The following is a 12,144-nucleotide window of genomic DNA, read 5'->3' on the forward strand; positions in this document are numbered from 1 at the left end:
ATGTTTCAGTACAAGAAGCACTGTGCCCTTAGTTCTAGTTTAGGTAGTAAGCTACAAAATAGCGATAGTGCCAATTAGGGCATGTTTAATGAATAACACCTATTGTGTGATGATACTGAGACGAGACAGATCATTTCAATTGAAAAAAACCTAGCTACATTGTTTCCATGTGGGAACATACTGTATGCCAAAGGCACAAATGAATGCATGCATTTTTTTAAATGTTGTGTCCTTTCTCTAAAATTGTTTTTATTCGTATTGAAACAAATGATACATTGAAAAAAATATGTATACACACACTTACTGGTACAAGTTGCTGGAAGTGTTACAGCAAGAATATGGGTATTAACTTAGGTCACATCTGTATGTATAATATACCTTCATTACACATCATTTTCCTACTTTTTGCACATTGAACATATTAGGGAGAATAAAAAAAACTAAGAATGTGCTTTGAACTACAAACAAAATTTGTACTATAGTACTTCTGCTAAAATGCTGTTCTGTGCAAGTACAAATCCTTTGGTAAAGAATAAGTTACTCCCCTCATCACTAAATATTACTAAAATCATTAACAAGTGCCTCAATCATTAGAAATGATATGTATGGTGAAAACATTGTATGTATATAATATAATAATATTTTGTCATCAAAGTGTAACAAGTATTGATTTGAACATCCTCAAACTTGAGCAATTTTTAGATTCTTGCTTATTACAGGCAGTTTTTCTGCCTTTATTTGTATTTTTCTTAATTACAGTATAATATTTACTATATTTACCCATATTTACTAAGCAGCCCTCTGCCGTTACACAACTTCCAATGCTGGAAGGCACGGGACAGCCCATAGACTTGACTGGCTGTAAGGTGTCTTCCAGTACCGGAAAGTGCTTATAGCATAACACTGCTTAGTAAATATGGCCATATGTCACATGGAAAATTGGTACTACAAATGTCCACTGAGCAATTTGAGGCCTTTGTATTTAACACTGATCTTCTCCAAGTGTCTCTGGGATTTCTCCAAGGTCTACTGATGCTGATGATAATGCAGATTTTCTCATTTTACTAGGAGGATCTTCACCACTCTCCAGTGAGCTAGAAACAGACTGAACTGGTTGTTCCGTTAAGTACTTTGTTGCATTGTGATCTATGAATGTCTGCTCCTCTTGCAAATTTTGCTCAAAAATCTTATGCTTGTGTCCAAACTCAATGACCGTTTTAGTGTAAGAGTTCAAAGTAGTCACGGAAGCTGCCATGCAGCAGATGAAGGAACACCAGGCAAGACTGTGGAAACAAAAAAAACAAATGCAATGTATCAAGGTAAAATAAAAAGTTACTGAGGTCAGCAGACATGACTCAAACATTTGCCATAATAGCACTAATAACTACATTGTAAAATGTTATACAGCCCACTTCATTGCGGGGGGAAGGGGGGGGCCTGCCACCTCCCTGGCCGAAGCCAGTTCATGATCATGTGATCGGTCCTGAGCAATAACAGGAATTTGACATTCAGGTGACATACTGATGTAGAAAAACACAATTGCATGACAGAGACTAATACTATCTCTATGCTCCTGAATATACGTTTCTGACCAACTCCATTTTTTGGATCTGTGCGAGTGGTGGGTTAAACTGTTTAGGTGACATACAGATGTAGCCAGACTTACTGTCCTCGGTGCCGTGATTTGCACTGTGCCAGGGCGGCTACAGATCTGGCGGCCCGAGGACACTAAGCTGTCCAGAAGGCTTAACGCTGCAAATGTCCATGTTTCTGAATGCAGCGTTAATCCTACCGGACCAGCCACCAGCCTGTACCTGTGCAGAGTGAGCGAGCGACGTAGTCTTATTCCGTGCTTTTCTGAGCAGCTCTTAAAGCAATTCTCACGCTCTGTAATATTATCTTTATGCACAGGTTTGAGCAGAGGGTTTAAATGTCACGGTCATAGCCCACGTGCCTGCGACAATGAAACTGCAGAGAGATACTGGCACCCCCTATGGAAGTCTGTGTCTCCGGAAGCAGGGTGTCCCCGGAGCTGAAATTAATGGGGTTCAGCTACGGAGACCCCCTGCTTGAAACCTATGTTCAAAAATAATAAAAAGCACAAGACGGGGCAGCTCTTCTGAAAATTGCTGCAATATTCTCTCCCTTCAGGATGGCCCATCAAGCAAAGGATTGACGCTGTGAGGTCCCATTAAAAAGCATGGACCCCCGCAGTGTTAATCCTTCTGGGCTGCAAAACTTGCTGTCCTTGTGTTTTGGCTGCGGGTGTCCGCATTTCTCTCCGCAGTCAGATGGACAGTAAGTCTAGCTTCATCTGTAGATAGAGTTGCCAGGTGGCTTCTCCAAAAATACTGGGCACAATGATGAAAGGTGTGACGCACTCAACACACACCTCTTTCCGCTCCATGCTGTTTCCTCCTCCTTAGCCCCACCCCCAGGCTCCTGACACTTCCTCCAGATTGGCTGCATTACCCAGCAGCAAGCAATCAGGATGGAGGAAGCTGCCCAGCCCCCTAGCAACAGCCCTGCTCTCTCCCTACTCTGGGAAATCATGCGGCCCCCCCAAAGCTGGTCAGGTCACTATGGCCAGAGAGGTAACACCGGTATACACATACATGTCCACTACTACCTCTCATTTTTTACTGGACAGAGTGTCCAAATACAGGACAGTCCGGTTCAATACTGGACACCTGCAACCTTATCAGTAGACAGGAGAGGGTCCTCCCCTTACATGCAGATCGCTATTTACCCCCTAAAAAAGAGTGCCATGATGCACAGGGTACATCCAAAGGACTGCTGGCTTGCCAGCCTTCATGACATACATAAAGCAAACTAAAATGTTCCTTGCAAATTTAATATATTCCTATTGTAAGAAGGCATAAACGTTTTAGTTTGCGTTATCTCCTCTTGTACACAAGTTCTTCATTAACAGTAATGTATATCAATAAATACCCAACTCAATAATCTTGGGAGGTTTTGACCTGCACATCATCACGAGGACTTTTGATTTTGAAAAATAACCTACCAAAAAAGGTTTGTTTCCAGACCGACATATTTACATTAACTGTATTTGTTAGTCAAATTTTTAGTAGGTCTGTACTGTAATGTTGAACATGTAGAACATCTTACAAACTCGGATAATATCCTCTTCCAGCTGCATGGTTTCACTCCGTACATTTTTAGAAGAGTAGATACAATTTCTAGAGATGTGCACTTGAATCAGTGTTTTGGTCTTTCCTTTACCATTCTTTCATGTTGTGGCTAGAACCACAGAATGACAGAAAGAACCAAGTGACCCACCTAGTCTGCCCCTTTTCCTATCTTCTGTAAAACCTCCGCCCCATCTGATCCACGTCTTTCTCTTATATTTTGGATATCCTTTTGTCTATCCCAAGCATTTGTGAATCCCCTTACTGTATTAGCCTTAACCACCTATGTTGTGGCTATTCCATGAATGTACCACGCTCTACGTTAAGTCTTCCTCACATTTCACCTGAGCCTGTAATCCTTCAGCTCTATATCACCTCTCTTGTTTTAGTACTACTTCTTCTCTAAAATATGCTTTCCTGCTGCACTTTGTTATATAAAAAAAATCTCTCCTCCAAGCTGTACATATTGTGACAGATATGAGGGAACGGTAGTGAAAGGGGGATATTACGGCCCTCAATTAGTGCGGGGTTTCTGTTCCACTCCACGGTTTGGAGATTTACCGAAGGGAATCCAGACCGGGACTTCTAGCTCTCCCAACTTTCACAGGACTGCAGCAGCTGATTGAGCAGGGAGATGATTAAAAGGCTGCTCTGAACAGAACAAGACAGGGCTGTTTTACTCTCGAGAAGTGTGTGCTGAAAAGCTGTGTTATGCTGAGGAAAAGCAAAGACTTTTGTTTTGTTTGTTTGATTTACTCCTGTTATCTGCTGTAGCATTTGTATGGCAAAATAAACAGGCCAAAGCTTTTCACCTCTGTGTCAGAAGACTGTCTCCTGTACCTGGAAGGCTGTGTGAAAGTGCTGATCCCTGGACAAAAGGTACAGAGCAAGAAGGTACTTTGTCACAATATCTAGATACTACAGTCTTTCCTGATCATTTTTATGGTGTGGACATGCACCATTCTAGTAGCCATTCTTTGCACAGCATGTATTTATCGATGTCCTTTTGGAGATATGGTCTCCAGAACTAAACACAGTAATCTAGGTGAGATTTTAGTAATCCCTAATTCCCTCAATAAACACTAACACATTGTCTACTACAAACCTATGTTGGTGACAAGTGATTTTGTGTTGGGTCCTGGCCTTGTCAAGTGACAACTACAGTTGTTGTCACCCTCCTAAAAGGACCAGCAGTGCATCCATGCAAAAAAAACTTGAAGCACCCTATTGCCCCCAAAATTTACTAATGTCACTTGGTAACCCTAATGCTTACATTTTATAAAAATACATATGCAGATGCAGCGGACGTTATTCGAACACACGGTCTATACCTTGGAATACCCATGTAATGGCGCGGGATTTCTTCCAACTGTACCGCCTTAAAACGCGAGTGCAAGCGAGTACAGAAAATGGCATTTTAATGTTCTGGCTTTTAAACACCTGAAAGTGACACAGTAGCACAGTACTGTACACATTACAATTCATTCATTTCATTGCATTTAATTGCACACAATCCATGAAATTCAAACAACGCAACCGCGATAAACGTGTGCCTTGGGTGATTAGGGCGTTAATGCCGCGTGGAGTACAGCAGCGCACACAAACGGCGCTGTGATTTGTTCGAATAATGGCCGCTGCATCTGTATACACAAATACATATAGAGATATGTGTACACATACAGTATACATAGTATCATACCAAATTGAAAAACAATTATGTACGATCATATAATCGCAAAATATTTCTTTCATTCCACTCATATTTGATATTGAGTTTCAGAAAAAGGCATCTGGTTGCAGATAAAAAAAAATTCAGTAAATAAAATCTACCTAGACATTTTGTCTGTAAATCAAGTATTTTTTTAATCAGGTATTTGGAAGCTACAGTATATTCTTTCTCTCCAGGTCCTATGGGTAACTTCACACGTTATAATGACATTTACTCTTTAAGTCCAGTTTACAGTATATTACAGTATATTATTGTCTGCTACACACACACACACACACACACACACACACACGGTTTTCTATAATGTGACCCGTATCTAACACAATTAGATTTGAATCCCTGTCTAACTGATCTAGGAACCAATATCAAGTATCCCATCAATCAACGTTGTATATTTTTCATTTTAGTTCCATTGAGGTACATAAGTTTATATAGAAAAAGAAAAGTGACGTGCACTAACTTATGGGGTCTTTATAATGCTATTGAGACAAGAAATACCATTGTCAGAAAGTTGATCTTAAAAAATTGGTACTATAAAGATCATATTCCCTTTAAAAAAAAGAAGACTTGATGTACAGCAGCTGATTCTAACAAGTGATAGTTTTATCATTCTTTCTCCTCAGAAAAGTTAAAAGATGTTCTTATTATTACTCCAGTCCAACCTACCAGAAAGACCAGCCATAATCCCATGAATGTGGTCTCCAATCTTCCGGACCTAAACTCACAGTTACTTGTAGGACTTGTGTGTACATCATGTGAGCCACCATACCTAAAAGACCTGAGGAAAATGAACATATATTTTAGGAAACAAATACTAATTTCAGCATTCAAAGTAAAATTAATACTTTAAAGAACATATAAGCAATATTTTCTTTTTTTCTTTACCTGAACCAGGGGGTTCCTGCAACTGCTCCATGGCCTCCCGATGTTGAGGGAACCCCTTCTCCTCCCCCCAGTTCCAGCAGCTCCAGTACAGGGCACAATTTTTGCCCATCAAACACAAAATGGCCACAGGGTCAAAGCTCACTCTGGCGGCAAATAGAAAGCCAGAATGTCAGGTGTTGATGGAGTTTCTATTTGTGACCCCTTGGCTAGGTTTGTAGCCCTGGCGTTCATATTTGTATGACCATAAATATAACTACAAACTACTTGGGAACCCCCGACATTGGGGGACCATGGGACATTGATGAGGGATCCTGTGCAATATTACCCCAATAGGCAATATTACAGTTTAAAGAATAACACCCTTGGAAGCCTAGAAGTTTTTAATTCAGATAAGATATTTAAAAAAAATTGATTTCATGAAAGTTACTGTAATCTGTGCCACATCAATCGTCCTTCTTAAATATTCATATTTTTTCATATGTAAAGTTGTTAGTCAACTGTAAGAAGACTCCTATTGCTAGAAACAGATAGGACTACAGCTACTGCCACATCAGCACTAACAATCACAGAATATGCAAAGGGCAATTATGTTTAAACATTGTAACATTCAGGTAATTTTCAGTATATAATATGCACATAAGATCTGTAGTTAAACAAGATATTATAGAAGCAAAGAAAAAGGAAATGCAATCACTCTGCGCTAATTCTAAACAACAATGAACGGTGCTAACTTATTATAACACTGAAAGATAATGATTCAAGAGACCAGTCCATCCGCCAAAGAGCAGAATCCCTAACAAGGGAAGGCAACCTAGAGAGCGGTGTAAGGGTCTTCTCTCAAAACCAAAACACACAAACTGCTCAGCAACAAAGAAGTCCCAACCAACATTATTTTTAGTGTAAGTAATTTCTATTAAGAACTATTAGATTTGAAGGTGTTTGAGCGTTACTACGCTGTGTGTGCTTTTCTGTGTTTATTCTACAGCTACATCTAAGAAGCAGCAACAGCTGCTAATTTATATTATAGCACTAAGGACAGCTACTATCAGGGATTGTCCTAATCCTTTTAGAGAAGTTGTTTGGCGCCAAGGAGGACTTCTTTACTGCTGAGTACTTTGTGTGTTTTGGTTTTGAGAGAAGACCCTTACAGCGCTCTCTAGGCTGCCTTCCCTTGTTAGGGATTCTGCTCCTTGGAGGATGGACTGGTCTCTTGCATCATTATCTTTCGGGATTATAATAGAGTTGCACTTTTCATTGCTGTTTAGAATTAGTGCAGAGTTATTGCATTTCCTTTTTCTTTGCTTGCTTTTCTCTTTCTTACCCTTGCTGCTTGAGTTTTCCTTTATTTGATAATATCATGAGTTTTCCTTTATTTGATGAGTTTTCCTTTATTTGATAATAGCATGAGTTTTCCTTTATTTGATAATAGAGCACTTAAGAAGTTTCAATGTAGCCGAAATATTCACTGAACCACTGTCACTAATTTAAATGACATTAGTCACTTTGATGTAGATGTAGATGATTTAGACACACCATTTTTCTCATTAAGAGAGATTATTATTAACTGAAAGGAAACACTGATGCGATACTGTCACATTTGAGAAATACATTGAACAAAAACAGATCCCGAGAGGGCTGCGTACTTTGAAATCATCCACTTTGGATGTGGGTAACAAAGTATTTCTCCTCTAGTGGAAGAGGATATTAGACAACTGCTCCTTTGAGCGTATCACACTCCTCATTCAACATACTGTAGGAGGGAGTCCATTGAGGAATTGGATGGGGAGATTTTGAGGCTAAAGGAGCAGTTGGAACCATTTAAAAATCTAAATTAATTCAAAACTTTAGAACAGAAATTCAAGAATAAAATTGAAAAAGCAGAGAAAAAGACAATATATATTAAGCAGAATTAGTTTTAGAGACAAAAATGATTATGAAAATAACAAACAACGTAATTGGAAGCCCAATAGGCCCTTGAAGAAAACACTTGGATATTACAAACGAGACGTAAGGTGATTATGATAGGACACGAGTTAGGGATTATTCAACTGGGCATTCTAGCGATAGAGGAGGATAATATGGAAGATCTAATAAGCCATTTAGAGATCTTTCCACCAGGTACCCTAATGATAGTAGAGGTAGACATATGGGGCGTAATGTAATGCCTTATAACAAAAGAAAATGTCACAATAGGCCCTGTGATGACAATTGAGACAATGGGAAAGATCGAAGTCTAGAGCTACCCAAGAAAAATGGAATGGTGGCTATTTTAGGAACAGAGATAATTCTTATCAACATAGAAGGAATTAGGAAATAGAACACTCTAGACCTAATCAGAAGGCACAAGGCTTTAAGGGTAGGAGGAAGTATTATTTTTTGGACCGACGTCTGGATAGGGCGGATCCTTTTCCGAAAGAAAGGAAGGACAGTTCGATAGAAAACCACAACACTATAATTACAGGGAGAAGGAAAAGGGAAAAGAGGAGGAAAGAGAAAAAGAAAAAGACCAGAGCAAGAACAAAACTGTCATTAGCTATTAATAATATCTTTAATATTAGTAAACATGTACTCACAGCCACCTACCTGTGGCCCTAAAATGTTTAATTTGTATATTGATGTACATACATTTGTGCACAAAATAACATGAAAGAAATATTTCAGCAATGATACAGTAAGCAGGATAGACCTCCAAGAAAATAGGGTGACCCCTAGAAATGAAAGAACTAATTCTTGTCCATTAACACCTTTGAAAAGACCCTCTGCTTTTTATCCAAGATCTGTGAGAGGTAATTTTATCGAAACCTTCACAGAATTGGTTATTGCAGATTTAGAAAAATCAACAAAAGAATTAAAAATCAATCATTCAAATCTAAATCGTAAAGAAAAAGCAGCTATTAAATGTCTTGAAACAAACGATGATTGCATGATCAAAGTATTAGGTTTGGCAAAATCCTTTCCGGGTTTTCAGGTTCTGGTTCAGGATTTTGCTCTTGCTTCCCCTCTGTGGCTGAATTGTCCATCTTTGTCTCTGGCAACTTCCTTTAAAAGGACCTATTGTCTTCCACGTTACCAGACCCAGCTCACGTACCTCGACCATCCTTGTCTTCAGCCTGCCTCAACCTCTGCATCCACACAGACTACGCAACTCTGCTACCAGCCCTGACCTTCGGCCTACGACGCACTACTCTATAAGGACTCTGTCCCTCGTCTCAAGTCGGTTCTTTCACCTTCCTACCTCAGTACTGCAGGTCCGCATCCTGCTTGAGACGATACGATACGATACGATTCGATTGGGAAATACGAACAGGTGTAGCAATTAAAAACACCCTATAACTGGATGGTTTTAATGCAAGCGGATCACTCTTTTGACAAAGGCCCCATAGGCTGAAACGCGTCAAGAGGATCCGCTTGCACTTTGTGTGAATAAAAGCTTTTTTCAGTCACTTATCAGCCTTCTTCCATTCATTGCGGCTGTGCGGCGTCTTCACCCCCCTCGGGGTAGACGAGCATCGTTACATTTTACTCAGCCCAAATATGGACCCCGCTGAGGTAGGATGAGCCATTACCCTGTAAGTACAGTACTTGGGGGATATTGAGCAACTCCTCGCCCTACACGTACAGCAACTGGCACGGATGTGTGATGTGGTCTAGGACTTAGTCACCCACATAGGCACACATGAGCCAGACTTGAAGGCTGCAGATGCAGCTATTATAACACTTTCGTTATCCCCAGCAATCAGAGAACCTTGGATCCTGACTCCTCTACGGTATGGTGGGGACCCTATGGAATGCAGGGAATTTCTTAATCAATGCTCTATCCAATTTGAATTACAACCATCCATGTTCACCACGTTCTGAGCCTGGGTGGTCTACATCATTTCTCTTCTCACTGACGAGGCTCTGGCCTGGGCCTCCACGCTCTAGGAGAGGGATTTGCCCCTGGTCAGTGACTCCCCTGCCTCATCCGTACTTTCAAATTGGTGTTTGACATTCCAGGACGTGTACCTTCAGCTTCAGCTTCACTCCTGCGTATCCACCAGGGAACTCACACAGTACGCCAGTACGCCATTGAGTTTCATGGCCAAAACCGTCTGGAATAAGGAAGCCCTAGTAGCAGCCTTTTGGCAGGGACTATCGGAACCCCTAAAAGATGAGTTGACCTGCCAGGACATCTCTAAGGACCTTGAGGAGTTGATTTCTCTCTGCGTATGGATCGATCACAGAATGCAGGAATGCCTGTCCAAGAAGTGCCATGCTGATAAGAGTCCGACGACTCGATTAGCCTCAAACTTAATTTCTCTGCCTCCTCCGGATGATGAGTCTTTTCAGCTAGGTAACACCAGACTGTCTGAACAGGAGAGAAGCAGGAGGCATACCACGGGCTTGTGCCTGTATTGGGGGTCCCAGAGCCACTGGATCTGTGACTGCCCGATTTTTGAGGGATCAGGAAAACGCCAATGCCCAGTGAAGTTGGGGGAGCATTCACTGGACATTTCTACCAACCCTGCTCCCTCTGTGTCTTCCCGGATTCTTCTGCCGGTTTCCTTCTCATGGGCTTCTGCCCCAGTCTCCATTCAGGCCTTCATGGATTCCCGGAGTAGCCGATAATTTCCTAGATCTATCGTTGGACAAGCAGCACACAATTCCACTTCGCTCATTGGAGATTCCGTTAGAGATTGTGGCGATCGATGGAAGACCCCTAGTACCTGGTACCATCACCCACAAATCTAATCGGAGTTCTTCATAAGGAGAACCTCTCTTTCATGGTAATCAACTCACCCACTTATAGTATTAGGTCTCCCTTGGTTGCATTCCCACAAACCTACAATCGACTGGTTAACGGGACAAGTGACCCTACAATCGACTGGTTAACGGGACAAGTGACCGCCTGGTGCCAGCGATGTCATGGGACTTGCTTGTCTATACTTTGCTCCAGCTATGACTCACTGCTGGTATCCGTGTCTCTTCCCGGTGGACTTGCTCTCGCCTACCAGGATTTTGGAGATGTTTTCAACAAGCAAGCCGAGATGTTACCACCTCATCGGGCATTCGACTGTCCAGTCGACTTGCTCAAAGGAGCTATTCCACCTCGTGGGCGCATGTACCCCCTTTCATAGCCAGAGACGAAGGCTATGCGGGAGTACATAGATGAGAATTTGAAGCATGGATCTCCCAGCCCCCCCACCGTTGGTACATCTCCCCCCACTGCCGGCACATGCCCCCTGCCCCGCTGGTACATCTCCCACCCCCCTGCTGGCACATCTCATCCCCGCTAGCTGGCACATCTGCCCCCCCCACACATCTCACATCACACACACATAGAGACACAGAGACACACACAGCCCCGATCCAGGCAAGGACACGCCCCCTCCCTTAGTAGCCACGCACCCCAACCCCTGCTCCTGCTGTAACAGATTTGCTGGACAGCTGAGAGAAACTTAGAATGTCCATAATTTGGGAGGTGTCACATTGGAAGCTCAAAATAGTTGCGTTGACCTACAAGTCCGCAGCAGAATGTACAGTGAACGTTTTGTTGTGCTACTTGGTGCCTGTTATGATTGTGCTCGCCACAAACTGGGACCGGACCGCGGTGGGGTTATATAATCATCGACCTTAGTCCGCGCAGACTGATCTGGAGTGCGCAGTTCATAGTCGTACATAGCAGGGTCAGGATTGGAGAAGGCAGCATCGTCGTTATTCAAGCAGGAGTTCGGCAACAGGTAGTCAGGAGTTCCCCGCTTCAGCTTAGGAGCGTGAGCGTGGGAGTAGCCTCTGCGTGAGGAGCAGGCTCGGTCCATGACGCCGGTGTCAGCAGGGGGAGACAGCAGGCTGACCGAAGTACACCGCGGGGCAGCGTCGGGGAAACCAACGCTTTAGCACATTTTGCGTGGAGAATAGCAGCAGGCCGCAGGAAACGAAGGGTAATCTCTACCAGGGGAGAATGCAGCAGGTAGCAGGAGCCAGTGCTGGCTAAACAACGCTTCAGCACAGGAGTCAGGAACAGGCTTCTGCGTGGAACTAGCTGCAGGCCTCTGGATACTCAGGAACTAGAGATAAGAACTAGAGAGGTTAGTACACAAGGAGGCAAGGCAGATGGCTTGTGGCAGAGACAGTAACGTCCAGAGAAGGATTATGCTCGGCTCTGATTCAGAGCCAAAGCCCAACATATAAAGGGCGGAGATCCAATCAGAGGGTTGGGTGTGTGAGCATTCCTCCAATGATGGAGCACAGGGCAGAAGCTGCAATGAGAGGCAGCACATGTGCTATTGATTGCCAGAGGAAGCCTTTGTAACTGCAGAGGTCTGCAAGGCTAGAATCAAAGCCAGGAGCGGATTCCTTACAGTGCCGTTTCAGAGATTTCGATGCTTCGGACATACAAAC

General features: G+C 42.6%; 1 protein-coding gene across 2 annotated transcripts in view; it reads right to left on the minus strand.

The window, feature by feature from the left end:
• Positions 1-232: 232 nt before the first annotated feature.
• The window catches only part of GSG1L (GSG1 like), a 65,999-nt gene continuing 54,087 nt past the window's right edge, over positions 233-12,144 (minus strand). For both annotated transcript variants that reach the window (XM_075565276.1, XM_075565277.1), the window contains 2 exons: positions 5,545-5,656; positions 233-1,283 (listed from right to left, as the gene is read on the minus strand). In XM_075565276.1, the coding sequence (XP_075421391.1) occupies positions 983-1,283; positions 5,545-5,656 (413 nt within the window). In that variant the 3' untranslated portion in view covers positions 233-982. The remainder of the gene's footprint in view (positions 1,284-5,544; positions 5,657-12,144) is intronic.

The sequence above is a fragment of the Ascaphus truei genome, chromosome 11 (assembly GCF_040206685.1).
Source record: "Ascaphus truei isolate aAscTru1 chromosome 11, aAscTru1.hap1, whole genome shotgun sequence".
Taxonomy (NCBI): Eukaryota; Metazoa; Chordata; class Amphibia; order Anura; family Ascaphidae; genus Ascaphus; species Ascaphus truei.